The sequence below is a fragment of the Vanacampus margaritifer genome, chromosome 9 (assembly GCF_051991255.1).
Source record: "Vanacampus margaritifer isolate UIUO_Vmar chromosome 9, RoL_Vmar_1.0, whole genome shotgun sequence".
Lineage (NCBI taxonomy): Eukaryota > Metazoa > Chordata > Actinopteri > Syngnathiformes > Syngnathidae > Vanacampus > Vanacampus margaritifer.
In genome coordinates this window covers 8,210,129-8,237,660 of record NC_135440.1, presented here as the reverse complement: position 1 = coordinate 8,237,660, position 27,532 = coordinate 8,210,129, and the positions used below count along the sequence as shown (strand labels likewise).

Genomic DNA, 27,532 nt, shown 5'->3' with positions numbered 1-27,532 from the left:
TAAGATCTGTAGTTATGACTATGACCATGACTGGCCTTTACATTTGTGAGTTCATAGACCATTTCGTCATGTTACGAGATCATCTGTTGATGACTGTTAAACCCACATGTAGCGATAAGATGCTTGGGACTAGACTGGGGGGAGTTTGCAGAGTTCTGCTACAAAGCTTTTGAGGACAAGACGTGGGTCGATGCTCAACAGGACTGCAGGAGTCTTGGTGCCGAACTGGTGTCTTTTCGCTCCAAGGTGGAGCAGGCGTGGGTGAAAAATGCCTTCAACCTTGGTGCGCATGCCAACGTTAAACGCCATTGCACAACTTACTAGATAGGTAAGTAAGGTAGTTCTTGGCCATCTGAGTGGCTGATGCCATGTGTGTCACCTGCGTTGGATTCAGCAACTCTTGAGTGTGCAGCTTAGTTGCTGTACATCTCTCTCTCTCTCTCTCGCTCTCTCTCTCTCATATGTTTGTGTGTGTTTTATATGTGTGCAGTTTTATATGTTTGTGTTTCAGTATGAATGAAAAATTAGTAATATACCAACTATTCAAGTTTCTTCATTTATTGGCCAGTCAAACAAACTGAACACAAAACGTTCCTTTAACACTGGGTGTTCATATTCAGCAATTTTCGTTCATGCAAGTCTGTGATTTTTTGAAGGGGAAAAAAATGTAAATTTGGTGTTGACTGGATGGTGTCATTGTACAACTTATAAAAAAAAATTACTGTTTTTTTCAGTATTTTTCAGCCGAAATGTTTAACATATTTGCAGTAACACTACTAGATAATTTAAATGTTTTCGTCAACACAGTTCTTTTCAAAATTAGGCATTGTTTCCCCCAAATTCACTTTTAAAATAATTTCGAAAACATATACAGTGGACATAAAAAGTCTACACACCCCATGCCATGTTTTTGTGGTAACAAAAAGATTCATCATTACAAAACCTCTTCCCCCATCAATGTGAATTTTGGGGGGGGGGGACAAGGGAAACTACTAATACAAACTAGGGAAGCAACTAATGATTATTTTGCATTTTGGTGACGAATCAGTTTCATTAAAAAAAAAAGTTTTACTGTTTTAATTTCAATTCCTTAAAAGAAAAAAAAACAGGACAGTAATTCAAATTGACAGTGCAGAATATGCACAAACTAAGTAGGTTTCAGATCCTTAAAAAAAAAAAAACATTTTCCAAAGTAAAAGATATCGATAACAATAATGTGCTTTCATAGAAGACTAGAGAAATAAATGAAATGTATTTATTCATTTAAAATCTTGAGGATTTGGACAATTGCAGATTAAAGAAGGTCTCTAAACAATTATTCGATTATCAAAATAATTCTCGATTACTTTGGTTATCGATCTAAAGTGTTGATAATGGTTTGCTCTCGTTGATGATGCATATGCACAAACGTAACGTTTTGGAGGGTTCCCGAAAAGTACTGATTGTGGAGATGCCAAGATTCCGCCCATCGGCAGTGATATATCTGGGTTATGAAGTAGAGTGGCAAAACGGAGGGAAGCCTTATTTCACAAAAAAAACAACCAAAACCATTCAAGTCAAGGTGGAGGGAATGTGGGGTAATGCTCTAACCTCGGAAGCGTTCAGCTAACCGGACGACTCACGCAGTGAACATCAGAGACCTGGAAAATTGCACTTTTTTTTAATTTTTATTTTTTTTATACACGATTGCAACTAGACTTGCCCAAAAATGTCGCTTGCCCATCGACTGCGCAGCGCTGAAATATGGGGTTCCGTTAGTACGGTTGGCCAAAGTGATCATATAACGCATATCCGCGTTTATATTTTGAAAACGGGGTTTCCCAACGCTGTCCGGTGCTTTTCAAAATAAACGCAGATATGCGTTGAATGATCACATCAGCTAACTATAATTTTGCAGGTGTATGTTTACTGACGAGGCTGAGTCAAGTCAGGTCATCTTTATTTATATATGAGTGAAGAGCCGGTGTTGTCAGATCAGCATACCCGTATGTAAACTGTAGCTTCACCCGAAACTCAACCTATCAACCAACCTGTTCTTACTGCACTTGACCGTTTCCTACAGCGCATGCACAGAAGTGCAAGGTATGCTACTCTGACAGGTATGCTGTTTTGTCGAGACACTGAAGCGAGTCATTCTGTTGAAAGCTTCTGGCGTTATTGGATAACCTCTATTATGAACAGTTCCAAATAGCAGTCACTTTTAGCAAAAAAACTTCTGGCTCCTACTATAAAGCTGAGGCTGGCTAGGAACTTTATTTTCCAGCATGACAACAACCCACACATCGATCAACAAAAGAACAGCTTCACCAGAAAAAGATTTAGGTTCAGGAGTGGCCCAGCAAGAGTCCAGACCTGAAACTGTTCTGAATTGAGATTTATTATTTGTTTTCCTATTGAATTGAAAGGTTATGTAACAATAAAGGTGGATAACATTTATAAATGACCAATGCTTGTCTCATTCATTCCCATCACAAAACCTGGCATGTGAACAGCCCTGACTGTTTTTATATCCACTGCAATAGCATGTATGCTTCCTGATAATTGAAACAAAGTGGTTGGATGTTGCCATTAGACCCGAGCATGTCCATGATGCCCACACATGACAACACGAGTCTAATGGTCAATCTGAGAAGGCACTGATCGAGGTGACCATTAAGTCCTGCTGTTGTTGTCCTAGAACAAAGATCGAGTTTCACAATGATTCGTCTTTTCTTTTGCCTTGAATGATGATCTAGTGAACATCATTTTCTAAGTGAAAGGCATACAGACATGTGTTGTTGGCCAAGTCATAAGTGGTGTTTCATATTCCGGAGACGCAGTTGCTTCACTGTGTCCACAAATGATTGAGTTTCACATTTAAGAGCCCTCTGTCTGGGAGTTTGAGGTTGTTTATTTGTTCTTTCCGTTCCATTCCCATCCAAAAATCTTCATCCCCAGTTTGACCTCCTTATTTACTGACCGCTAATAGAAGATCTTGTGATACTGAAGCGTCTCTCCGTCTTCTGCTGTGCATCCTCTGGCTTCTCCAATCCAATGCGAAATGAGAGCCCCCTGCGGTCAGTGTGTGAAACTCCGCTTGATGGCTACGCTGGGAAATAGGCCGGACAGCTCTTGAGCTATCCGCGTGTCTATCTGGGAGCAGAAGGAAACATCCAAGAGGAGCAGCTGTGGACACGACTGGAGGAGTTTCTTCAATGAGGCAGCGCTCACAAGCCGTGTACCTGACATGTCACAACATGGATATCAAGTCAATAAAGTTGTAATGTTACATGATGTTATTACAACAGATATGGGTGCTTTTCGGAAAGGATGGTCTGGCCGGGAGTGTGACCCGAGAGCCCAACAATAAACTTGATCAAAACCAAGGTGAAAATTATATAGGCTTTAAACCAAACCTTCTCGTAGTGTGAATACAATTCACTCAGCCATTTGTTCGCAAGAGATGGTTAAAATTCATGGTACTCCATTTAATAGTTAAAAAGATTTATCTTTTAAGTAAAAAAAAAAAAGTATATATATATATACACACACACACAGTAATTTCCGGACTATAAGGCGCACCTGACTATAAGCCGCGCTAGCTAAATTTGGGGACTACTCAAGTTTGTTACACATATAAGCCGCACCCGACTGTAAGCCGCAGGTGTTTTAATGTTACTGCACTGGGTTCCCGCTACTTTTTTTTTCCATAATGAGGGCGTAAATTGTCCCGCTCTGTCTCTCCTACGGTATTTGGGCTCACTTGCTTTGTTTTGCTCTGCCTGATTCACACTCCACTTATTTTCAAGGGAAGTGTCAAAAATGCGTCACAACCTGTGTCTGTTGCTCTGTCAGTCGTCTGAGCTTTTTTTATGCATAACTGTGATTTCCTACTGTGTGCCTGTTTATTGAATGCACCTTGAGTCCACTGCAGGAATGATTGCTGCTTTTTCTTGTGCTTCTCTGCGAAAAACTTTTGCTCGTTACAAAACGTTTCTAAAACTGAAAATTGAAAACCCCACGCGTGTTCTTCATGTGTTTATTGAAAACATGTGTAAGCAATGCCAATGCTGTCACGTGGCTTCCACTCTGCTTGCGCGCTCCCATGGAGACTTGATTAGCACGTCATACTTCTCAACGAGGAGTGTACGGCCAGCGAGGGCTACACTTAAGCTTAATTAGCGCTTCATGCTTCTCAACGAGAAGTGCACGTCCAGCGAGCGTTTCAGTGCGTGAAGCCATCTTCCTGCGCCCTCTCGCACACACGCTGAAAGAGGCGTGTCGCTTACTTAAGGCATTTTCCACATATCGGTAGACAGGCGGCCATGCGCGTATGTGTACCTGTCTTTAAAACAGAGTTGGCGGGCTGTCTCGGATTAATTTTTTCAAGTACCGGTACTAAGAAAAAATCATACCGAGCCATTTTTGACGCCAAAACATTGAAGTACGGTATCCCGTGCAACACTAATATATATATATATATATATATATATATATATACCATGGCTTACTTAATAATTTTTACAAGTTAAGCAATGACTGGTTGCTACCTGAGCCCCCAACATCCAACATGTGTAATGTCATTTCGACAGCAAGTGGCAAAATGTGTTTTTAAAGCCGTTAATAGTACATGAAAAATAATGACAGTATCAAATTCATGATAGACAAAATATTAACTTTTTACTAGGGCTGCACGATATTGATAAATCATGCGATATAGTTGCTGAATATAGTGATATCGATATTTAACATGTGCCTAAAGAAATGGAATTTGTATTATCTAATGAAAGAATTACATTTTCCATGCAGGAAAATAAGCAAACTCAATATATACTTAGTTAACTAATTGTAATTACCTGTCGCTAATGTTCAACTATTGGATGGCGTTTCATATTTTAGTTAGCAGCTGACTGGTCAAATTCAGATAAAAGCAATTCTATATGAAACTTATTGCATGTCTGTGCGATACGCATATTGCATGGGCCAATACCGCAATATTGATATTTTTTCGATATATTGTGTATTATCACTTACTTTTTACTGCTGAAAATAGCAACATTTGTAAAAATCCTTTTAATCTGAATATTTATGCATAAATCTTATATAATCTTATATAAATATTAGGGATGCACGATAATGCTATTTTCAACCGATACCGATTAACTAATAATTTAGGAAGTGCCGATGTCGATAAAGTAAGCCGATAATTGTTTGCAAAATGAACTTGAATACAAATATACTTTCAAGTCCTAACGTGTACAAATACATTGAAACATTATGTAAAGAACCAGGAAGCAGAATTTTATTGCTATTTCTGCTTCAAAGACAACCAGTAACTCATTTTGATTTTGCCAAAACAAAACAGTCATGTTTTACAAATGCAACACAGAAAAGAAAGCCCACACTGGCGACTGCCATGTCGTCATGATGCATCTTCTGTGAACACAAGGTCGTGCGCATTAAGACGTCACAAATATGCAACACCACCATAGGAGAGGGGAGTGGTTGAGGAGTTGGGCACAACTTGAGTCACAACCACAATAGATGGACCAACGTGGCATGTCTATTATTATCGGCAGATTTTTTTATTATCTGGTTTATCTGTATGACGTCAAATTGGTTGATATTTGCCGATAATTTTCGGCCACCGATATTATCGTGCATCCCTAATAAATATATGCAATTATATGCATATCTACAAAAAAAAGCTATACAGTATCTAAAACAAATTTATTCGTAGTAGTGGTAGTCCCAAAGTAACCGTGGTGGGTTACAGTATTTGCCAATTGTACACCACCACCAATTAATAGTATTAGACAAAATGTCATTTTTACTAAATATCCCGCGGACCGCTGAAAAATGGATCGTGGGCCCCAATTGGCCCCGAGCCATAGTTTGGTCCCCACTAGGCTAGACCACACTTCCTGAGAATCACCAATTTGCTCAAGGGATGTTGCCATAGCATTGACTCATCAAGCGATTATTGTGCAGTATTTCATTTACTTATCATTCTAATATGAAGAATGCAATAACTTATCACTTACTGACTTGTGTTACATAACACAGTTAACAGGGAAATCATTTACCCAGTATGTCCAGATGTTGTAACAAGGGGCAGCAGGAGGCCAACTCCTCAATGTCCGAATCACGGACCGTGCGGTTGGCAGTGAGAAAGAGCTTGCGTAATCGCGGTAAGCTACGAGCAAGGTGATGGAAGCATCCGGTGCTGCTCTGCAGTGTGGGACACCAGCCCAAGTCCAGTTCCTCCAACATCCTGCGCAACCACACATCAAACGATAAACAGTTGCGCAACTGATTGGACTCCAAATATCGCAACCCAACTCAAGCCAGGTCAGCTTTGAAGTCAGAGCTGAATTGGGCTCACCTGCAGCCAGAGACAAGCTCGTTCAGGCCACGATCCGTCAGGTTTCTGCAGCGCCACAGGTCCAGTGAACAGAGTGAGCGGCAGCGAGCAGCCAGCATGCTGGCCACAACATCATAGTCTTCAATCTGGACAGAATCGCTTTGAGTCAGGATACAATCAACAGCATGTGCAGTGCAATTATTAACCTCAAACGGACTCTGATTAAGCCCAAAAGTTACCTTGCCCAAAAAATCGGATGATTAAAAAATATGTTTTAACATTTTTATTTTACTTTAGTTAAGGTTTATAGCAAAAAAAAAAAAGAAAAAAAAAAAAAAGAAGGAACAATCCACAAAGTGTATCAAAAACATTAACAAGAAATAATTTTGAAGGCGTTTGACTGGACAAACAAAATGGCAAAGAAGTGATAACAACAAGAACTGGGCGTCCCTTTGGAACTGACAAAGTGAAATGAAAACAAAACTGGTCAATGAGGCTGCCAAGAAGCCAGCAGCATCGTTAAAAGAACGGCAGGAATATTTGGCAATTACATTTGGGCACTAAATGGAATGACAATGCCTTGGACTCCTCATACGTACGTCTAGGGGCTCAAGATGGAAGACTCATCCTCCAGAGAAAAAAAAGCTAAATCTTTTGAAGACTTTTAAAAAGTATGCCTTATAAGTTAATAAGACAAAGGTTACATTTTTGTGATCATTTCAAAAAGGGTATTGAACACGAAAACAACCCTGGCCTGCAGCCACCAAATTTACACCATACGCCACAAAGCATGTTGGTGGCAGCAAAATGCCAACAAACTGAACATGAAGAGTAATTCATTTCACTTCTCCTGAAGGACATTTAGACTGGGCCAGACAGAACCCACCACTGAATCCAAATGAAATGAATAAAAAACTAATGGCCATTCAAACTTTGGTGCCATTTTGATTTAAATAAATAAACAAAAACATACATAAATACAATAAAATGCTGCTTCAACTACAACATTGATTTACAGATGATGGTATGTTATTTAGCTTTTTTAGTTTCAGTCATACATTTCCGCAGTTCTTTTTTTTTAACCCTACAGATGCACAGGTGGTGACCCAGAGAGATCCCCTTGCAATCTCTTATAAAAAACAATATTACAATAAAATATCCCAGGTAAGTAAAAAAATATGAATGGCGGGATATCATAACAGTACCTTTAAGATATCTTTGCAGATTTTTATTTTTTGTATTATTACCCCAAACTTCCAAAAGTGGATGAAAAATAGCTCACATTCATTCCCAATGGGACTGGATGGGAGCTTTACATTTTGCCTAACACACAAACTGAAGTCTCACCTCTACAACTCCACCAGTTTCCCTTGAGGACTACTGTTGGGGTTTTTTGATTCAATGGCAACCAAACCGCTGATGAACGTACATATGTACGACAATCTTCAATTTTCTGTTGGCTATTTTACTTTTACAAAATTTTAAGTGTGTGTTTACTACGACACAAATGCTGAGAAATAAATAAAATACACTTCAAAAATAAAAACAAGACTAGCGTAGACCAAAATGTAAACTCAAATGATTATGATCATAATGATTCTGATACGGGTCATTTTTGGCCCGCTTATGGAAAAGTTTAAGGTCCAGTACCTCATGCATCTAAGGGTAAACAAATGTTGTTTTTATGTGTGTGTTTTGCTGAAAATCATAAACAAGATCAACAATTGTGGGGTTTTTTTCCCCCTCCGCAACAAAATTCATTCCCACATCCTTTTCCTCACAAACCTGTTCATCCTGATCTGGGTCACAGGTGAGCTGGAGGCTATCCCAGTGGACTTGGGGCAAAATGTCGTCAGTCAAGTTTGCAGGGCCAATACATTTCTTTTGATATGTACTCTTGTCTTTCTGTCCATCTGTCTGTCTAAAATGGTGCTGTCACGAACTGCGCAACTAATAAAGGCTTATTCGTTCTAATCTTTGTTGGTGTTTATGTTGTGTTCATTCTCACCCTGACACAGCTCCCGAGGTTGAGATGTTTCAACTCGATGCAGAAAGTCAGGATGCTAAGAATAGCTGTTTGCTACAGAGACAACGAGAAGAAAGACGAGAGGAATGTAAGAGTTTTATATCAACTGTGCACACCCGGAAAGATGCGGTTCTATTTGGAGAAATCCTCCAGACACAATTTCATACAAATACAGTAACTTACAATTCTAACTGGCTTGCAACTCATTATTTTTGAACACGTAAAAAAAACTTTAGAGTAAAGTGCAAAAAGATGATAAATGAAGGTTGAATAATGTCAGTCAATAGTGCACCATCGGTATGTGAGGAAATGTTTCGTTTTTATACGCTGGCACATTTGTCAGCAGTGAAACCGTGTCAGTGCACGTAGGCATGCACAACTCTGCCTTTGGCATCTCCTCTTCGGCGAGCGAGACATTTATGTATTGAGTGACAAGATCATGACAGCCTGACAACAAACGCGCTGCTCATTCTGTCCGTCTTGCTGTAAACAAGCAGCAGGAAACTCCATCCATCCATTGCAGAAACTCAACTTGTGTCTACGACGTTTCAGTATGAAAACATGACAAAGAGCTGAAACCGCTCAAATCTGACACCAGAGTTTCAGACAACCCTCAACATGAGCACTGTTCTATATCACCGAGTCCGCCTGTGATCAGAGTTAATTGACTGCTTATTTTAAATAAACTCACATTAAAAGCACACACATTAAGGCAGTGTGTACCGTATGGTGTCTTTTTAAGTATCCATCCATTGTGAGAACCTCTTATCCGACACTGTTGATATTTTTCAGAGGAGGCTCAAGGCACACCTTTTTAGTTTGGCTTTTAAATGATCTCTATTACCCTTTTATTTATTAATCTAACCGTTTCCTTAGTTTTTAGCTCAATTTGTCATATTGACTTTGAGCTCTGCTTTTATTTGGTTTCAGCTTTTTTTTTTATTCTGTTGTATTGTAGCTTTTAGCTCCAGTGTTTCCTCATGGGAGGACCTCCACGCTGGGAGGGGTTTAGAGCTGTTAAAATTCATCGATTATTAAATTAATAGTCAACTATTCTAATAATCAAGTAATCGTTTATAGCCATTTTAAAATTTAAAATGGTCCAAATCCTCTGATTTCAGCATATCAACAGTAATTGTTCACGGATTTCTGTAGTCGTAGTAATCGTTTATAGCCATTTTAAAATTTAAAATGGTCCAAATCCTCTGATTTCAGCATATCAACAGTAATTGTTCACGGATTTCTGTAGTCCTGCATTAAAGAAGACTGGTTATCTTCTGTATTTCATCAAAATAAGACATTTGCAAACATCTGTTTCCACTTTGAAAAACAATGACCAAACCGGTAACATAGTAACATCATTAATCCCCCCATTAAAAAAAGAAAATAAAAAAATCACCATAAAAATACAAAGTACGAAATAAACACCAATCAACGGTTAATAAACAGTAATCAGAGAGAAAAAAATACTTTTGTAATACATTTTAACTCATTCACTCCCAGCCATCTTCACTGAAGCAACCCCCTTCGCTCCCGGCTGTTTTACTGGATTTTGACTGATTTTGCAAGGTCCGCAGAATATTGTGTTCTATTGCTACAAAAACATGGAACCTACCAAAAGAAAGATTGAGTCTCTTTTTTCATCAGAATTTTTTTTATATTTGTATCAGTTTTTGTTTTGCAGCAATTAGCATTAGAAGATAGCTAAGTTTTATCATTATTCATAAACCTTTTTAAAACATTGGGGAAAAGAGCCTTTTTGCAACATGGCCCTGGTTGATCTATTATACTCTGCTGCCACCTGCTGGCCATTTTTTGTAATTAATTACTATTTTTTTCAAGCGTTTTCTGCAGTTCAGAGCCTGCATCAAAGCCTTTTGTATGCTCTAGCATTAAAAAAACAACAACAACATAAAACGTATAAATATGTCTTTGGGACACTTAAAACATTTAAATTAGAACGTATGTCTGCGTTTTGGGGAGCAAATAAATTAATGTAAAATTAAAATGAATCCAATTGTTCAATTAATATTGAATATTAAATAATCGATAGATCAATCGATTCTAAAAATATTCGATAGTGACAGCAGTAGAGGGGAGGCTGGCCTACTTGTGGGTGTGGTGGGGGGGGGGGTCATCCTGGACGCTCCTTAGGCCCTGCACAAGTGTACTGAATATAAATAAATAATAAATAAACACCCATGCAACAAAGACATACAGTTTACAGTTATTAACAAAATGGTAGAAAGAAGGATGTTGTGGTTTCAGTTATCTGCCACAAGTCTATTGGTCCACATTTTGTCCACATTCAGTTCCATTACCCGCTTTCCATTTTGTACTTTTGATCTGAGCCTAAAGTGAATTATGAAAAAGTGGCCATTTTTTCAATTTTTGAGCTGGATTGAATAAAACGCATAAAATACAAGGCCACAACTTGTTAAAAAGACAAAATATGTGCTGTATAATAAGTCTTGCATTGCAATGGAGATCACACTGCTACGTTATATGCATGTGCTGACCCTGCCTACCTCAATCTTGGTACGATAAAGCACCAGTCTGCGAAGGCGTGTCAGTTTGGAAATGTGTGTAAAGGCCTGTGGGTGAAGGCGGTCGCAGGAGGCCAGGTTGAGCTCCTGCAGCCCTGGACAAGTCTGGGCAAGGACCTCCAAACAGGCCTCATTCAGGAAGTGGCAGCAAGACAGCTCCAGACACACCAGACTGAGCCCACAGACCTTCATGAAACTGTGGAAGAGGAGAAATGAGGACAAATGTAACAAACATGCACAGCTGTGATATTACCAACTGATTAATTGTATTCAAGATTAAGAATTACCACACATATTAAAAGTCCCATTTCATTTAAGAAAAGGTAGTTTTACTTGTCTGCTTTCTTTCTAAACTTTTGTAGTTCTTCAAGGCCACTTTTATCCTTGAGAACTCCTGCTGACAGTCTGACCTGCTGAAGCTATTGAGGGTGAGAGCGCCTCGGTTGCCGGTCCAAGAAAGGTTGAGCCTCTGGAGGCGTGTGCAGCGGCTCTGCAGGTGTCCCAAGGAGGTGTCACTCAGCCTGGCCCAGTAGGGCTGCAAACTCAGCTGGGTGTACTGCAGCGGGTCACAACAGTGCTGGTGCAGCATCTTACAACTCTGGGCCAGACGGCACAGGTCTGGCAAGGTCAGGTGGCTGAGTATCAGTTGGATGAGCTATGGAGGGGAGGATCAGTGAAGAGGAAAAAACATATGAGAGGGCAACAAAACACAGATAAGCAAAGATGAACACAGTGGTAATTTGGGATTTAGAGCGTAAGGGAACAATGCCTCACCAGAAAATGGTGATTTACCTTAGTTGTACAATAATAAATTCATGCTTTATGGAGAAGGACAAAGTCAGAATCTTGACAAGAAAAGAATGTGTATTTTGTCAAGATGAAAAGTCATATTAAAGTCAAACTTGAACAAGCGACGAAAGTCATATTTTAGCAGGTGAACTTAAAAAAAATGTCAGCTCATATGATTACTCATTTTATTCTTAAAACCCACACATTTAGTACTTAAATAAATAAATAAATATGGCTCCAGTAGGGAGAAAGAGCAAGGTGGCGAGAGGAAAAAGATTGACACATGCAACAATCTTGTCATTCCAATTATATATCAGGTTCGTCTAAGAAACTCTATACACTTCAAATCCTGAGGCAAATGTTAGTAAATACCAATGACCGGATGTGGTAACTCTTCAGGTCATGTCTAGCTGTCTACCTGCACCTCGGAAAGAAGGAGCGCTTTTTTGAGGACAAAAATTGACAGAGAACACAAGATGGTTTGAAAGAAGAGTGAGAGAAGCCATCTACGTGAAGGTGAAAAGAACATCTTTGAACAGAGGAAGTGGCTTACGACACCATCCATCCTCCACATACAATGCCGGGCTTTCAAACATTCCCAAGAAACTCAATGATTTGGCCTACGACAAACAACAAAAACACAGTCCCAGTCCTCCATACCACAGAGGTAGCTCCCTACCTTTTTTTTTTAAACTAAATGGAATATTATTAAGGGCATTTCCACCCAACATCTTATTGACCTCTCTGCCAGGTATGTTGTTTATTGGGGGTGTGCCCAAAAAAATCGATTCTCATAAGAATCGCCATTCTCATTTAGTACGATTCAGAATCAATTTTAAATGTCCCAAAATCGATTTTATTTAAATTATTTTATTCTGTCTTGCCTTTGTTTCTGTGTGCCTTTATTGGAAGCTATATTCATGTTGTATTCGATTTGTCCACTAAGGAGCAGTGTGGTTCCACGCGGTCTGATACACTGTTAGGTTGTAGCCACATTAGAGAGTAGAAGGAAAAAGTCACGATCAAGTTTATTCCAATAAAAGTTTGGGTTTTTTTGCAGCGTAGAGCCGTTGTTTTGAGTGATAAAAGTGCCGCGAGTAGCGCGCTAATTAGCATTAGCGAGTCAGACTGGAGTAGATCATTATGATTCTTTGCACATCTATAAATTGAAGCAAAAGTCATTGTCAATCAAATCATTTTGAATCAAAAATCATTCTTAACCGAAAATCGATCCTGAATCGAATAGCAGACCCAAAAATCGTAATCGAATCGCGAGACATTCAAAGATTCCCACCCCTACTAATTATGGTTGTTTGCATCCCAAAAGAATGACACCATTTCTGGTGGTGGGACATGCCTACAAGTTGGAGCATAAAAAGTTAGGTTTTCAACACCAACTTAGGCTGGTCTGTCCTAACCAAACCTTGTTGCATAAACTGATGAACAATCGACGACCACTCCACCAAATTAGTCTGTTAAATCGAAGTTCTACTTTTCGAAAATCATCAAAACTATCCATCCATTTTCTTGACCGCTTTTCCTCACAAGGGTTGCGGGGGTGCTGGAGCCTATCCCAGCTGGCTTCGGGCAGTAGGCGGGGTAAACCCTGAACTGGTTGCCAGCCAATCACAGGGCACACAGAGACGAACAACCATACCCACAATCACACCTATGGACAATTTGGAGTGTTCAATTAACCTGCCATGCATGTCTTTGGAATGTGGGAGGAAACCGGAGTACCTGGAGAAAACCCACGCAAGCACGGGGAGAACATGCAAACTCCTCCCAGGAAGGCCGAAACCCGGACTCGATCTCACGTCCTCTAATTTATTGGAAATTATTTTGCAGACCACTAAGTTACAGTTCAGGGACCCTGGAGGTCCGGAAATCTCAGAGAACCATTACTATTGGGCAGGTTTCATTAAATCCTGAATTCTGCTTGGCAACAAATTGTTACAAAACCTAGAGCAGAGGTGGGCAATATCGGTCCTCGAGGGCCGGAGTCCTGCAGGTTTTGGAGGTTTCTCACTTCCAACACAAGCTGATTCCAATCAACATGACCGTTATCAGGCTTATGCAGAGCTTGCTGATGAGCTGATCATAGATCAGCTGTGTTGGAGAAGGGCAACATGTAAAACCTGCAGGACTTCGGCCCTCGATGACCTTGAGATTCATCAGCAAAAATATTCCCATGAGTTTTGCTAACCTTGCTTGTTTCAGCTGATATTTGTCAGTAGTAAAATTATATAATGGCTGTGTTGAGCAATTTTAACACTGAAATAATAAAACAATTCAATTACTGTCACGGTATTAAAGGTTAGGTATCGCGGTATTTTAAGCCCTTCCACAGTTAACTGTAGGCATGTAAATGATTCAATCTTACCTTTGACACCATGGCAATGACATTTTTTAAGAAATATTAGGTATTTTGATGGCGAAAGTAAAATGCCTGGTTCAGTAAAACCCCGCCTCTCCCCGACTTGCCATTGCACTTAGGCATTGCAAATGTGAAGGATAATTGATTTATTTGAATACATTTGGACAAAATTGTATTGAGAAAGGCTACTAAAGGGCGTGTGTTTAGTCCGCATAGGCGGTACAGCGGTGGTATCGGAGCTGGTGACATCATAGAACAACCGCTCGTTTTCTCGGGTTGGGAGAGGCTGGTAGCCTGGAAATCCAGACCCACTCGCGGTCAACCGCCCTATCGGTCGCATTTCTGAGGCGGGGCAAACCTGAGCTAACAGACAGTGAATTTAACCAATGAGCAAAGAGTGGACGTGATGTCAGAGAAGTGACTCGTTGGAAGTCAGTGCAGAGACGGAGTAAAAATCCAATGTGGCTACTAGCCGAAGAGAGACAGTAGTGAATGACTTATGTCGTTGTTGTGGGAAGAACTTGAAGATTCATCAGTAAGCTCTACGATGTTGAAACGACGTCACGCAAATAAACAAATTTGATTGGTTGGCGTGCTTTCGGCCGTTGCCGAATCGCTGTCAATGGACGCACGCCTGTCCAGACCCACTTTTTTTTTTTTCAAGAAAGTGGGTGTGGCTTGCCAGGCCAAAAGGCTGGTGCTTGGAGAGCAGAATGACCTGGAATTTCTCATAGCAGAGTGAATGGAGGAAAACCGTGAGGAATTAGCATTTTAACATGGCTAAAAGCGCTAAAAAAGTAGATTTTCAAGTTAATGTCCTTTTAAGTATCTATATCTACAGAATGAGTAACATATCTATCCATGAACATGTACTTTATAACATACAGTATAAACTGTACATATATTGTCAACAAAATTGAACTCACTGATGCTTAAGACATATACTAAAGTGTTGTTTGGCTAAGTTTTGCTAACACTATAGCAGAGTATTCGACAATTGGAAATTGTCTAGAGCTCAGCTTGGTTATTAATTTAAGTTGTGTGTTATTATTCATCTCGTTTTCCTCTCGCAAATAATAGCTGCTTATGCCTCTTATTTAGCAATGGCCATGTAGTCAGGATTTAGTTTCAGTCATCAAAAAAACAATACAATGAAGGGAAACTCTTCCTTCACCTCATAGGGTAGTTTGTCAAAGTAGCCGTTGCCTGTCCTGCAGTCTGCACCCGGTCTGAATGGACCGCCCAGATCAGAAAGGTCCTCCTCGCTGTCACTCAGGTCAATGATGTCGATGACAGGCATTTTGTAGAGCGCGAGCATGGGCCTCTCCGTCACGCCGCGCAGGATGACGGCATCCAGCTCAGTATAATAATCCAGAAGAGAGCTGTTGACCTCCAGACGTAGCAAGTTGGTGGGGAAACTGATGTGCTTGATGTTTGGTGAAAACTGCCGAGCCTGGGGTGCCAGCACCTTTGTGGGCTCCCCTGACCACAACACCTCCCACCTGCATGAGAGAAATTGGACAGGATGAATGTCCAATCCACTATTAAATCATTTTGATGACCTTGACTTAGTTGTCAGTGTTAAAGTCTATCGGAGTCCCATACATTTTTCTTCCCTAAAATATCCGCATGGCATTTGATTCGCATGTTATTTATGTGAGTCAGGGGTTTGAAACTATTATATCTTTTATCATGTACGGTGTTAAAATTCTGCTGTAGAGAACGATATAACTCATCGAGATTTTATCTGAAATTTGCCTTACATTGTTCATCTTAAATTGCCATTTTAACATTTCCATGCCACGTGCAGAAACAGCCAATGAACTCTGGTGATGGACGACATCATTCCTCATCTAATATTATACTGCGGGGGGAATCACACACTCCTCAGCCTCCCTGATAAGGACTTTCAGGGTTTATGAAGAGGAGAATCCATCAGGAAGTCGAACACTTGCAATGAGAATTTAGAGTTGGCGGAATAGACATGCACATGTGCTACACCGTGAGTAGTAGTGTTTTGTTTGTGATTGACATTTCACTCTCATGGGTTCATCAGTTTGGACACTGTGTATATAAATGTATGGCAGGATAGACTAAATGGATAGTTTGACATTTTTGAAGAAATGGGTACCCAGTGTGTCGACATCTACTCGTATATCGATTTGAGTGAAAATGAAAAAGAAAACTCCTTCAGTTGTTCTATATGTTGTAGTTGACATCTAGGGCTACAGTTTTTTTTTTTGTGTCGTTGAGGTTGGGTGGGTCCATTATTGTGAAATCAAAGGTCAAAATATAGGTCAAAAATATGACAAAAGTAAAAAATGCATAAAAGTAACAGCTTTTTTTTATGTTTATGATTATTATTTTTTCTGGCACATTGGTCGTAAGGGTAATATTTTTGTTCATTTATTGATGTAAATTCTCACATTTAAAATGCTTTGTCACAATGTATTGAGGATTGTGTTTAAAATGTCATTTTCTCTAAGTACTTATTTCACATTGTAAAGTAAAGGAGAACATTAAAAAAAGATAATTCTTTCAATGGAAGATGATACAGTTGATATCGGGGGAACTATTTAAAAAGCCCGTGTTTGGTTCACTTCAAAGATGAATAAAACCAATCACAGAAAGCAGAAAAAAATTAAAAAAGTAAACTCAAAACTTGTTTTGAATATCACAAATTTCATTTTTCATTTTCCTTGAAAGTAGTGGTGGGAAAGGGGGCTCAATTAAAACTGGAAAGCAGATTTTTATCAAACAAACAAACAAAGAAACAAAGACAGACTGGCAGAAATCACTCAGCCTTATACAACAACCTCATGGAATACAGTATTTGCCACTTGTACAGTGCTGTATTTCAAGTTGGCAGTCCATGGTGGGCACAATACAAACTATTTGTTAAGAGAGCTAAAATTGAGTTGCCTGAAAACAAATATCAGGTTCATGTCACTTCCTCGACATTAAAGGATCTTTGTGCAGTTTGTCACTTTTTTACTCATGACTGCCACCACTGGCCCAAAGCGTAACATTACCTTTTTAAACGGCGCAATGCACCTTTAAAAATGACACCAATCCAAAAAGTACACCATTGTCTTTTAAGTTAAGTTAGAGATGAGAACTAGAGTAAATTAAGTATTACAGGAAGTTTTGCTTTTTGTCCTCGAGGGCCTGAGTCTTGCATGTTTTCGAGGTTTCTCTACTCCAACACACCTGATTCAATGATCAGGATCATTAACAGGCTCCTGTAGAGCTTGCTGATGAGCTTGAATATGAATCAGCTGTGTTGAACGTGGGAAAACTCTAAAACATGCAGGACTCAGGCCCTCAAGGACCTGACTTTGACACCACTGGTCTAAGGCATTGGAAGATGCACTCATTAGATAATTAAACATGCATCCCAAATGATATGGGCGCGTGTAAGCATTTAAGAATTCTCATACGCATAGAGCATTCAAGCATAACAACATGTAATTTATACATGTTCAATTACAACTTCACATTGTGTCTGTTCATAGTTTTCAAAATCAGATGGTTGCCTCACCTGACATCCGTGGGTGGATTTTGGGAAAAGGGGTTATGTGAGCAGGCCAGAATCTGGACAATGGCCCCAGGGTAATAAGTCTCAAGCACCTCTACAGCTGTAGGGTAAACAGGCTCTTCAAAGCCCAGCTCAATATAATCCTGGCTGTAGAAACCGTTAGGGGTGCGCCGGAAACGTGGTGGCGCGCTGGCACATTGTTCCCACCATGTTCCATAAGTTCTGAACACCGCAGTCTGTGTAAAGTCCCCAGAGCTGGGGTAGACATTAGGTACACCGGCCAGGTTCCACATGGTGTAGGACATACTATTCTCACTGCCATAATGAGAGCTGAAGTCCAAAACTTCCTTGGTGTACTGTTCCACTTCCACACTGACAGGCAATATCGCCCGTTGGCCAGACTCCACTGCTCGTCGACTGGTCAGTGCCTCACCACGAGTCCCGCTCCTGGAGCGTCGCCGCAGACAGATATAGTAAAACATGCTCAACAGAGTTAACATAGGGAACTCTAGGCTGTTGGAGGCAGTGGGGAAGAATGGAGACGAGATGAAGGAAGAACCTGCACCAACTAGAAGCACAATTGCTCTAGGGTGATTTGTAAAAAGTGCAGGTTATAGGCCTGGCCGCATGCATGACCTGTAGGTTAGAGACAAACATTCATGAGTGAGAAGTGGCAACACAGAATATTTCCTGCCTGGATCAATGGAATACACATTTCTGAATCATTTTTGGTTGTTTGTCTGGGCCTAGTCACATGTCAAATAGAAATGTACTCTTTATGTTATATTTATGGTGTTATTATATATAAGCCAATTACCTCTTTTGTTATGTTCCAGTTGTACAGTAGCAATAACAACATGTAAACAACTTTTAGCTCGTTTTTAATTTTACATTAATGTCGATTGATTGTACGTAAACTGTAAAATATTGCATAATACAACCTGAACCAAATTAAAAGTACCTACATTTTTTTCATTTTATTTATTTTTTGTTACCAAACTGAGACTAAGGTGCAATGAAAATTCTATCAAAAAGATACACTATTACAAGTGACTACAATAAGTTTGGTATTTGGTTTGGCATGCAAACAAGCATCGTTATCCATAGCAGCTGTCTAGACAGATACAATCAATGTGCACCAAACGAGAATTCATAGCAGTTATCACGAAAAAGTTATAAAAATGTTTCGGTACATTATCATCTTTATCTGGGAAGCAACGACCATCAGAGGTAAGTGTGTTCGCGTTTCAGTGCAAAGTTGTGTTAAACAGCTGATGTTAGTTTTAGTGTTAGCTAGCTAGCGTACAGTCTCCTTAGCTCACCTTTAAAAACATGGGCAGTTAGTCAACAACCAGACAGAACGGAACACACATTGGGAAAAGTGCTGCTGAATGTACAGGATGTACACACTCTTATAACAGAGGGGAGACATAATTCCGTTTCCATTCTCAAAATACATCAACAGCTCGAGACGCAATCTGGACGTTACCTTGTGATGCCTTCCATAACGTGGGACACTGCATACACTCTAAGCGCTCGTTATAACGACAACAGTATGGTGAGCAATGATCCTGGGACGTAAAAAAATTCACTGAGAGTAGATAAATGACATATTTACGCAGACGCAGTGATAAAATATAGCGATAAGAAAATGAGGGGGGACTGAAGATTACTGCACTACAAAAAAAGAGGGAGCTATTAAAAAAAATGCAATAAGTAAACACACACGTCACATATTTACATTCTTTAAAATTAGAAACGAAAATGAGTACAGTATCACGTATAACATGCAGCAAGCTAAATGGTATCGATGACAGCAGCGAGTTTGACAAAAGATCAACATCCGGTCGGTTAAAGAAAAGCATTCTGGGAGTAGTAGTTTTTTATATATAGTTTAATTCTGTACAAACGTTGAACTCAATATTCAAACAAGCTACCAACATATTATTTCCAAATGATGTCTCTAGGGTAATGCTGTATTACTATTGGTTAAGAAAATAATAACATTTTTTTCTTAAAAAGCAAAACTGTGTCTTTATACAAGTGAAATAAACATCAAGTACATTAGAATAAGTACAAAAAAAGTTGATAAACATTAAGCATATGCTAAAATAGCAACAACAAAAACTTAAAATATTTACACTATGTACATTGAGTGCTATGTATTATAGTATTATACTGTATATTGCAAAATATAATTACATCAGGAAAGGCATATGGTGTCAAATCTGATTTATGTAAATCATGTATGTGACACTGTCATCTAAGAATGCATTTTCACAGTGTTTTTTCCCATTTTACTGTCCTTTGTGTAAGACACAAGATGAAGGGTGTGGGCTTGAAGTCGACCTGGGAATTTGCATCTGAGGTAGGCAGAAGTCCACTAGCTGTAACCGGAGTGTGAAGTTCAACACCCAAGATCATCGCCAACGCTCCTTTTGTATTGAGGTAACAGGTGCACTGACATCACCATGCATCAAATTATTTTAATGAAGCAAGCTGCAACTGTTGTGTGACACAGCAATGTCCTGCTTCGTGGAGTTGTGTCCCATAGGGCAAAGGCACCAATTATGCAGTGTGTAAATGTCAAATGTTTATGATCTTAGTCTGTGCTCTCTGACAAATAGTGTTTTCATCCAGTTTGAAATCCTCACTGTCATTTTACAAGTAGTCACATCCTGGCTACAGTCCTCCTTTTCTTTGCTTGAAGGAAGTATTTGAGCTGGCACTAAATCAACAGCTTCTTCACTGACCAAAGAGTCTTTTTCTTTGGTTGGCTCCTCCATCAGGTTGTCATCATCTGGCAATGAGGTTTTCTCTGAAGACAGCTCCGGAGATGGTGAAGATGGAAGGAATACAAAAAGAGCAGAGAGTGCAACAATTTCTTCAACTGCGACATCTGTGATGGTCTTTAAGAACTCTGGTTGAAAGCTGTGAATGCTCTCTACCAGGTCGTGCGCAGTGAAAGCCTGTCTCACTTTTTCCTGGATCGACAGGACCACATTGTCTCTTATGGAATAGGAGAACTGGATTTGGATGGAGGACAGTGTCTGGGAGACACGGTCCAACACAGCCTGTGTAACTCCCACTGCCATTTTGCTAAGGTACCTGGATGGCATGGTAAAGGGGGTGGTTGGTGTTGGTGGAGGCAACCAAAAGGTCTGCAGGACTTTTGGAAGAACCTTTATCACCATCTCACGTGGGCTGAGTAGATCCACATCGGTGGCCTTGTGCTGCTTCAAGCTCTCAGCGAACTGCTTAGCTTTGCAGAGGATCATATTCTGTCTGGAGTTTATAATCATAAAAGCATATATTAGACATCACATATATTGTTCTTGAGCTGGTCATGTGCATGGAGGTAGACTCACTTTAACTGGGCAGGGATCATCTCAGGAGAATCAAGGAGCCTTTTGGCTTCAAACACAATGTCTCTCATCTTCATGCTGGTGTTCACCTCAAAAACCTGACATGCAAACAAGACGCAATGAGCATATTTGTAGGGTTTATGCAAGTTTGGATAATCAGCAGTTTTAAGTAAAGCCTTAAAGGAATACTGTAGAACAACACAACTGAAGAACATCAGAAATTATAGAACCGACTCATAGCACCCTAGCTATAATGTAACAATTTCCTGTAATTAATGGCTGAAAATGTAATAAGTTTTGCACGTAACAATTTTTTTTTTTACACAATAAAACCCAATGTGATAATTTCAACAATAATGTAATAAAACATCCTGCCTGACATCTTTGATTGTTTAACAATAAAACATGGACATAATATTACATAAATAAAAATGAACAGGCACATTTAGCTGGAACTCTTAGCACTCCCAGAAGTCTTTGCGGCTTAATTTGATTAACTCTCTGCAGAGTTGGTTTAAAGGGATACTTGACTCATTGGGCCATTTTCAGCAGTAAAAGGTTAGTAGAACTACATCATTGTCTTGTATACAAGCAATGCCTCTAAAAACAATTTTTTCCACTTGCTGTCGACTGCAGATGACATCACCTGTACTGAGGAAGTAGGCCACGACCAATCATGGCTCACCTGTTTTCTGGGTCTGGTCAGGAAACAGAGCTATGATTGGTCATTACCTACTTTCCTAGCACAGGTGATGTCCTCTGCAGTCGACAGCAAGTGGAAATATTAGTTTTTAAAGATATTAATTCTACATGAAAAATAATGAAGTTATCAAATTCATTTGGGGCAAAATATTAACTTTTTACTGCTGAAAATGTCTCAATGAGTCAAGTACACTAAATAAATCAGCTCTGTCAAATAACTCCGAATCTGACCCCCATTTAAATCACATAGTGTTAAAAATACACTTTAGGGTTGAAATCAACTCTGAAACAGTTAACACCAATATGTCAACACTCTAATTTTTGCTGTGAATGTAGATAAGTCTTAAATTCTAAAAACACAAAATGCATTTCTTTGGACTGAAAATGAACATATTTGACATTTTTGATTGAGGTGAGTGCGAATGTATATTACATTTTCAGGCGTTAATTTATTTTCAGGAAAAATCGTTACATTATAGGGTGTTACACACCTCCAAAGAAATCTTAAGAAGATAAAACCTGTCAACAATGACTTCTGTCAACTACCGGTATATACTGTATTTTTAATACACAAAATGTTTGTAATGCAATTCATGCGGGTATGTTATGTACCTGTATGTATACATGCTTCTCCTGATTAATTTGAACTTAATTTAATTTATTTATTTCTTAATTTTATTTTTTACCTCCCACAGGGACTGTAGATGGAAATTTGCTATCATCTCGGACAGAGCAAGTTTAATGTTTTCTGTACATGTTTCCTGATGAATAAACTAAATAAACCATGTGTGACAAACAACCGAGTGCAAAAGTTTTGCCTTACCAGCTTGGACTCAGCCGCAAAGCAGTCTTCCAGTTCAAACTCCCAAAGCCTGCAGATGCCGGTACAAGATTGCCAAATATCAGAAACATGCATTCAATATTCTTCAACAGAATCATGTTAGTATGAATAGTGTTTAAGTGCCCTAGTTGGGAGTTTATACTAACTTTATTCGAAGTGAATTCTTTGTCTCCTCCACCAGCAGGTCAGCCATTGCGTCAGCATTCACCTCAGATGGGATCAGGTTCTCCTGCTGAAGTCTAAAAAGTTCTGTCAACAGTCCAATCTAATGAAGAAAACAAGACTTTATACGTTTCTGCTCATCTTGCTTGGTTTTGTATTTTCGTGCAAGCTGTTACATAGCGGCTCTTACCTGTAGCTTATAAGAGATAGCATTCCAGCAGGTCTCAAATGAATGTTTATAAGCGGGATTGTCAAAAAACGTCTATAAAGGAAGCAAGATAACACTCATATTAGCACTTAAGTCATAGTTTCAAATGTACACCTTAACATACATACCATAAGGGGTCTGTAGATGCCAATGCTACCCTCAATAAAATCCATGTTGTCGTGTATCTCATTTAGCACAGACTAAAATTTTTACTTACTGCGCCAAATATTAAAATCCACATGGCAGGTGCTCAAGTACGTCACTAATGACGTTGTTCGCTCTTTGATGTTGCTATGCGACCCATTCTTTCTTTTTTTCTAGTTGTTTACTTGTCACGCCCATGTTTGGTTTACCGTGAAACCGACAATCCATTCAACAATTAATGTCTGCTACCTTAATGCAATCATACAGTAAAAGGCCAGAATTGCAAATCAAAATGAGGATAAACGGTACACCTTCAAACAGGACACACGGAGCAATCCATCGTGTACTTACTTCTCTTCTTGTATGACAACGATGAATGAGGACACGGGAAACAACAAGCGACACATTCTGCTGGCGTTACTGTCTTTGTAACTGAAGACTAAACGACCATACTTTGACATAAAATAGCTATAAGGTAGTCTAAATATTTTTGTTATGGTTGATAATCAGCAACAACAAAAGCACTTTTATCATTAAACATCGCGAAAAAATTACCTGGCGTCTACTTTATTGGATTAGCTACGGCCTAGCTAGCTGCTACCGGGCGGGCAGTGATATCTTCTTACCTAGCAACATAAAGGACTGCATTTGATTGGATAACTTTAATAATAATAATAACAATACGCTGTATACTGTACTGTCTGCACTCCATGGTTTCCTGTATGGTGTTCTACGTGAAATATAATACCAATAAAGAAATCAATAATATAATCTACTCTCAAAACGCATTACTATGATATGGGCATGTTATGACAACATTATCATTGATGGTGAAAAAATAATGCAATGTTTTATTTAGAGGGCTCATCCAAAATTTATGAAGGACTGTATCAGTATGATAATTATCATCCAAATATTGGATAGTAACCATAATTTTGTCAATTTACAAATAAAATCTTTACACTATGTGATTTCCAGCATTTATTTATGTCATTCTGTCTCTCACAGTTGAAGTATACCAATGAAAATTACAGACCTCTGTCATCATTTTAAGTGGGAGAACTCTGCACAAAAGTTGACTAAATACTTTTTTTTTTTTTGCCCCACTGTACTTACACACACAAAATCATCTGATATACCGCAGCTTGCAAATGATATGCTTTCGCTTTTATTTGGGGAGGCTTTTGAATGTTTTGCATGATATGCACTGACTAAAAAGTGTTTCAATAGCCTTAGAGCTAACAAAAGTGAGATGATGTGAAATTGGAACTAGTGGGCATTTATGGTGATTGACGGGCAGGGCGTCTGTCAGCTTCTCAATGCAGGCATCAGCGAGCAGCAGCCGTTCCACTACTGTCAACACTCTGTTCTGGTCCACTGTGTTATACATATATAAGCACATGGTCGAGCACACTCTAATGCAAATGGGTACGGACTCGGACACACACACGAAGACAATGCACATGCACATTGAGACACTCACATGCTTTCTTTTCCTTTTTCTTCCGATGTCAGTCACACAGCTATGCATCAAAGTGGTGATGTCCCTTTGCTGGGTACCGGCAGTCAAAAATCAGTCCAATAAGCTCATCTTCCTTTTATGGTGCATGGAGACGAAAGCCTGGTTTCTTCTGCCTGTACATCAAATGTGTGCTTGACTTCCAGCTCACCATATGAGCTGTCAGGAAAATACAGTACTGTATTTGTTTATACAGTATATGGGTACACAGCTAGCTGACAATTTTCGTGTATTTTAGTATTTATATGTATTGTATTTATTTATTGCATACATATATTTCCATGAGAAAAAGCAACAATTAGTAACCACATCCAATGATAAGCTTTCACATAATACTACTACTACTACTTCCTTTTTGTTGTTTGTCATCTTGAGTATGTAACACACTATAAGAGCAGTAAGCATGCATTGCCTATTTCCCCTCATCATGGATGTTTTTCCCAAAATCTGATTTGGGCTGCCAGTCTGAACAAGTTATGAAAATATTTGATTAAGTTTGAAAAGTTTCTTAGTGCCACTTTAAAGTTATGAGGCTAACACTTAGCCATTTAGAACATACAAGCTAGCTAGCCACACAAGTAAACTTATAATGATTTTGGTGGATTTTTTTTTTTTTAAATAATGACCGGCATTTTCTTCAGGTTATACCACTGGTGTTCAAATATGACCAATATACCAGTGGCTAAAAGGGTAATTTCTTTAAACATACCAGTGGCTAAAAGGGTTAAAAAATAAAAATAAAAAAAACATAGTTGTGAAACAGTACAAACCTGATAGCTGCTCCCATGGGTTCTTAACTGTCTTGTGGATGATAAAATAAAATCTTCTGTCTTTAAATGTATTTCAAATAAAAGTTCCAAATTGATAATTTCTTTTTTTTCCGCACCACGTGATAATTCATATTCATCATTCATCATCGGACAGACGGACAATCTTATCCGTCAATGACCATATACAGTAGCTAAGTGTAACCTTAACAAGAACTGCTGTTCATATTTTGAATGTTAAACGGACACAAATGCGACGGTGTGGTTGACAAAAACATTTGATTTCCACATAGGGTAATAATGTTTACAAGTTAATTTTCATATTAGTTATGAATGACAAATATAGGCTTGACTGGAAATACAAATGACCAAATATAGAGTCGTGTTGACTGATTACATTCATCATCTGGGCCTACGCGCATGGCATCTGACTTGTGATAACAAATATGCACAATTGCAAACTTCTCCGCCGTTTCTGAGTTAATGACAGAATCTGCAAATATAATTAATGCTGCAAGAAAACACATCCAGAGATAGCAGAGAGCAGCTGTCATGCGCTATTGTTTTGCTGCACGCGTCCTCCAACTGAACTTCACCAGCCAACGCATTAATTGGTTTCACAGAATCGGGTGTGAGGAGGAGCCATGACCTTGATCTTTCTCCTGGATAAATGATTTTTTTGCTCCCCAACCTGCTATACATGCAAATATACAACGTGTGTGAAAGTGTGTTGTGAGGGAAGTAAACAGATACCGATTGTCTCGTTTTCTTGTGTGTTTAGAGGCTGATTAGCTGCCTAATTAAATAGAATGCTCCCAAGTTCACAAGCAAACAGAGGAGACGTTGACCCCGTGATTTCTAAGGCACCGCGGGGATCATCTGAACAAAGAGAAAAATGCGCACACTCTGATAGAGAACATACATTCAGAGACTTTGAACAAACACGCATCACCAGACCTTTATCAGAAAGACGTGTCCTGAATTCACTTTTTACCTTCCGTGATGAATAGAGACATGAAGAAGTTGAGCAAAAGTACACGTACCAGTAAATCAAGCATTTTCTCTTACTGGCAACGCGTCTTTCACATCACCGTTACATATTTTAGCACAATTGCTTTGATTCAGGCTACCAGAAGGATTGTGGAATCCAGGTCCAGAAAGTAAAAACCTTGCCACAGATTGGCTTCAGCCACAGGTGCTTCTACTCAACTGGCTGGTAAACGAGCTCCACCTGTTGAGTAGAAGCACCTGTGGCCAAAGCCAAGCTAGTTCAGGATTTTTACTTTTTGGACCTGGTTCTCCAACCCTGAATCAGAGAGGGTTTTCAAGTGTGACCTTTATAAAATCATGCCACAGCATTTCAAACACATTCAATTCCAGACTTTTACTAGTCCAATCCAAAACCTTCATTTTGTTTATTTTAATCCTTTCACAAATTGTTTTGCAGAGTCGTCCTGCTGCTTCTTTGCTAATGTTAAGTCAGTGGTGTCCAAACTCCGTCCTCAAGGGCCGAAGTCCTGCAGGTTTTGGAACACAGCTGAAGCTCACCAGCAAGCTCTGAATAAGCCTGATAACGATCCTGTTGATTGGAACAGGTGCGTTGGAGCAGGAAAAAATCCAAAACCTGCAGGACACCGGTCCCCCAGGACCGAGCTTGGACACCCATGTGTTAAGTCATAATCACTGACATTGAGGCGAAGGAGGCCATGAAGGTTTTTAAACGTTGTCCTGGGTTCCTTTGTGACCTCCAGGATGAGTCGTTGCTGTGCTCATGAGGTAATTTTGTTGTCGGCCAACCACTCGTCGTGGGAAGGTTCACCACTTTTCCATGCTTTCTCCATTTGTCGATAATGGTTAAAGCTTTAGAAATGGCTTTGTAACATTTTCCAGACTACGTTACTTGGGTTAAATCTTTCTTTGATATTAGCATTTGTTGGATTATCTGCCTCAGTTTTCCAAGAAAACAGCATGCGGGCAGCAGACTGACGCAAATTCTGCATGTATTAACAACTGACCATGCAGGTGTACAATATGACCGGGAAAAAAAATAATGTGCAGGCATCAACTGTGTGCCAACAAGAACTTTATTCGTCATAGAAGTTGCATGATATAACACGCATCAGTATCACTTGTGTTTCTTATGACACAGATGGCAGTACAGGATCGTTCCATGCCAAATCACCCCGCCAAAAAATCTGAAAATTT

The 27,532-nt window shown here is 39.3% G+C and overlaps 2 protein-coding genes across 5 annotated transcripts; both read right to left on the bottom strand.

The window, feature by feature from the left end:
- Window positions 1–542: 542 nt before the first annotated feature.
- fbxl4 (F-box and leucine-rich repeat protein 4) lies at window positions 543–26,489 on the bottom strand. Of its 3 annotated transcripts, none has more exons than XM_077576522.1 (9): window positions 26,371–26,489; window positions 17,623–18,255; window positions 15,256–15,583; window positions 11,326–11,570; window positions 10,898–11,111; window positions 8,352–8,423; window positions 6,365–6,489; window positions 6,066–6,253; window positions 543–3,221 (listed from the first exon to the last, which is right to left on the bottom strand). In XM_077576522.1, exons 2-9 carry the CDS (start codon window positions 18,117–18,119, stop codon window positions 3,058–3,060), a joined length of 1,833 nt encoding a protein of 610 aa, XP_077432648.1. In that variant the 5' UTR covers window positions 18,120–18,255; window positions 26,371–26,489; the 3' UTR covers window positions 543–3,057. The 3 variants fall into 3 exon arrangements, with proteins under 3 accessions (XP_077432648.1, XP_077432646.1, XP_077432647.1); XM_077576520.1 differs by lacking the exon at window positions 26,371–26,489 and adding an exon at window positions 19,109–19,426; XM_077576521.1 differs by lacking the exon at window positions 26,371–26,489 and adding an exon at window positions 18,942–19,100.
- LOC144058194 (uncharacterized) lies at window positions 19,525–23,601 on the bottom strand. Of its 2 annotated transcripts, none has more exons than XM_077576523.1 (6): window positions 23,026–23,156; window positions 22,880–22,951; window positions 22,674–22,792; window positions 22,510–22,558; window positions 20,988–21,082; window positions 19,525–20,904 (listed from the first exon to the last, which is right to left on the bottom strand). In XM_077576523.1, the coding sequence occupies exons 1-6, from the start codon at window positions 23,068–23,070 to the stop codon at window positions 20,214–20,216; spliced, it is 1,071 nt and encodes a 356-aa protein (XP_077432649.1). In that variant the 5' UTR covers window positions 23,071–23,156; the 3' UTR covers window positions 19,525–20,213. The 2 variants fall into 2 exon arrangements, with proteins under 2 accessions (XP_077432649.1, XP_077432650.1); XM_077576524.1 differs by lacking the exon at window positions 23,026–23,156 and adding an exon at window positions 23,393–23,601 and having other exon boundaries at window positions 19,526–20,904.
- Window positions 26,490–27,532: the final 1,043 nt, after the last annotated feature.